The sequence below is a fragment of the Crocuta crocuta genome, unplaced genomic scaffold, assembly GCF_008692635.1.
Source record: "Crocuta crocuta isolate KB4526 unplaced genomic scaffold, BGI_CrCroc_1.0 C28247826, whole genome shotgun sequence".
Lineage (NCBI taxonomy): Eukaryota > Metazoa > Chordata > Mammalia > Carnivora > Hyaenidae > Crocuta > Crocuta crocuta.
The window spans coordinates 1-946 of record NW_027548954.1 but is presented as its reverse complement, the minus strand read 5'-3'; the positions used below and the strand labels follow the sequence as shown (position 1 = coordinate 946).

The window sequence follows — 946 nt, the reverse complement described above, 5'->3', positions numbered from 1 at the left end:
GGGGTCTTTTGGCCTTTTTTTTTTTTAAGAGAGAGAGAGAGAGAGAGAGGAGAAAGAAGCTCGAACAGGAAAGAGGGGCAGAGGGAGAGAATCTTAAGCAGGCTCCAGGCTGACTAGACCATAACCCTAGAATAGTAACCTGAGCTGAAATAAAGAGTCAAACGCTAAATCGACTGAGCCACCAAGACGCCCCTGGCCTCATTTTCAACAAGTGGCCAATTATGGTAGTGGAGACAAAGGGGGACAGCCCCCAAAGTTCTTTAACTGGTGCACTGCCCTGAATCATCCCCCCATCCTCCAGTCAGCACTACATGGTGGCAACTTGACCAGATTTGCATTTATGGCTGAGGATAACACAGGCAGGATAAGGAAAAGGAATGCCTCTCAACCAAGAGGCCCAAGGATCCCTGCTACCCTTTTCTCCCGTCATCCACCTCCACCCTCACCCTTACCCTTACTTCTTTACCTCACCTGCGAAGCCACTTGTCCAGGCGCTGGCTGCTCACAACTGCCAGTTCATCCAAGCCCGGGTCAGGCGCCTGGAAGCGGCCAAGAACATTATTGAAAAAAAACCCTGCAGGCCAGCGAAGCCCGCTGCAAAGATCACTGAGATAAACCCGCCCCAGCGCCCTCCCAGTTCCCTAATGAGAAGGACCTGGGCGCGCAGCGGGAGCGCTGGGAGACGTTCAGGAAGCGGCGGGGCCTGAGCTGCGAGGGCGCCGCCAAGTTCCTGCTGGACACCTTCGAGTACCGCGGCCTGGTGTACCACACAGGCGGCTGCCACTGCGGCGCGGTCCGCTTCGCCGTCTGGGCCCCCGCAGACCTGCGCGTGGTGGATTGCAGCTGCAGGCTGTGCAGGAAGAAGCAGCACCGGCACTTCCTCGTCCCGGCCTCGCGCTTCACTCTCCTGCTGGGCGCCGAGAGCATCGTCACGTACCGATCCCAC

At 57.4% G+C, this 946-nt stretch overlaps 1 protein-coding gene across 1 annotated transcript; it reads left to right on the top strand.

Moving 5' to 3' along the window:
• Window positions 1-611: 611 nt before the first annotated feature.
• Window positions 612-942, top strand: LOC144219043 (centromere protein V-like protein 3; the record flags this gene model as incomplete). The annotated part of the gene is made up of 1 exon (XM_077749029.1): window positions 612-942. A coding segment is annotated over one exon (331 nt), but the record flags the coding sequence as incomplete, so codon positions are not given.
• Between the last annotated feature and the right edge of the window lie 4 nt (window positions 943-946).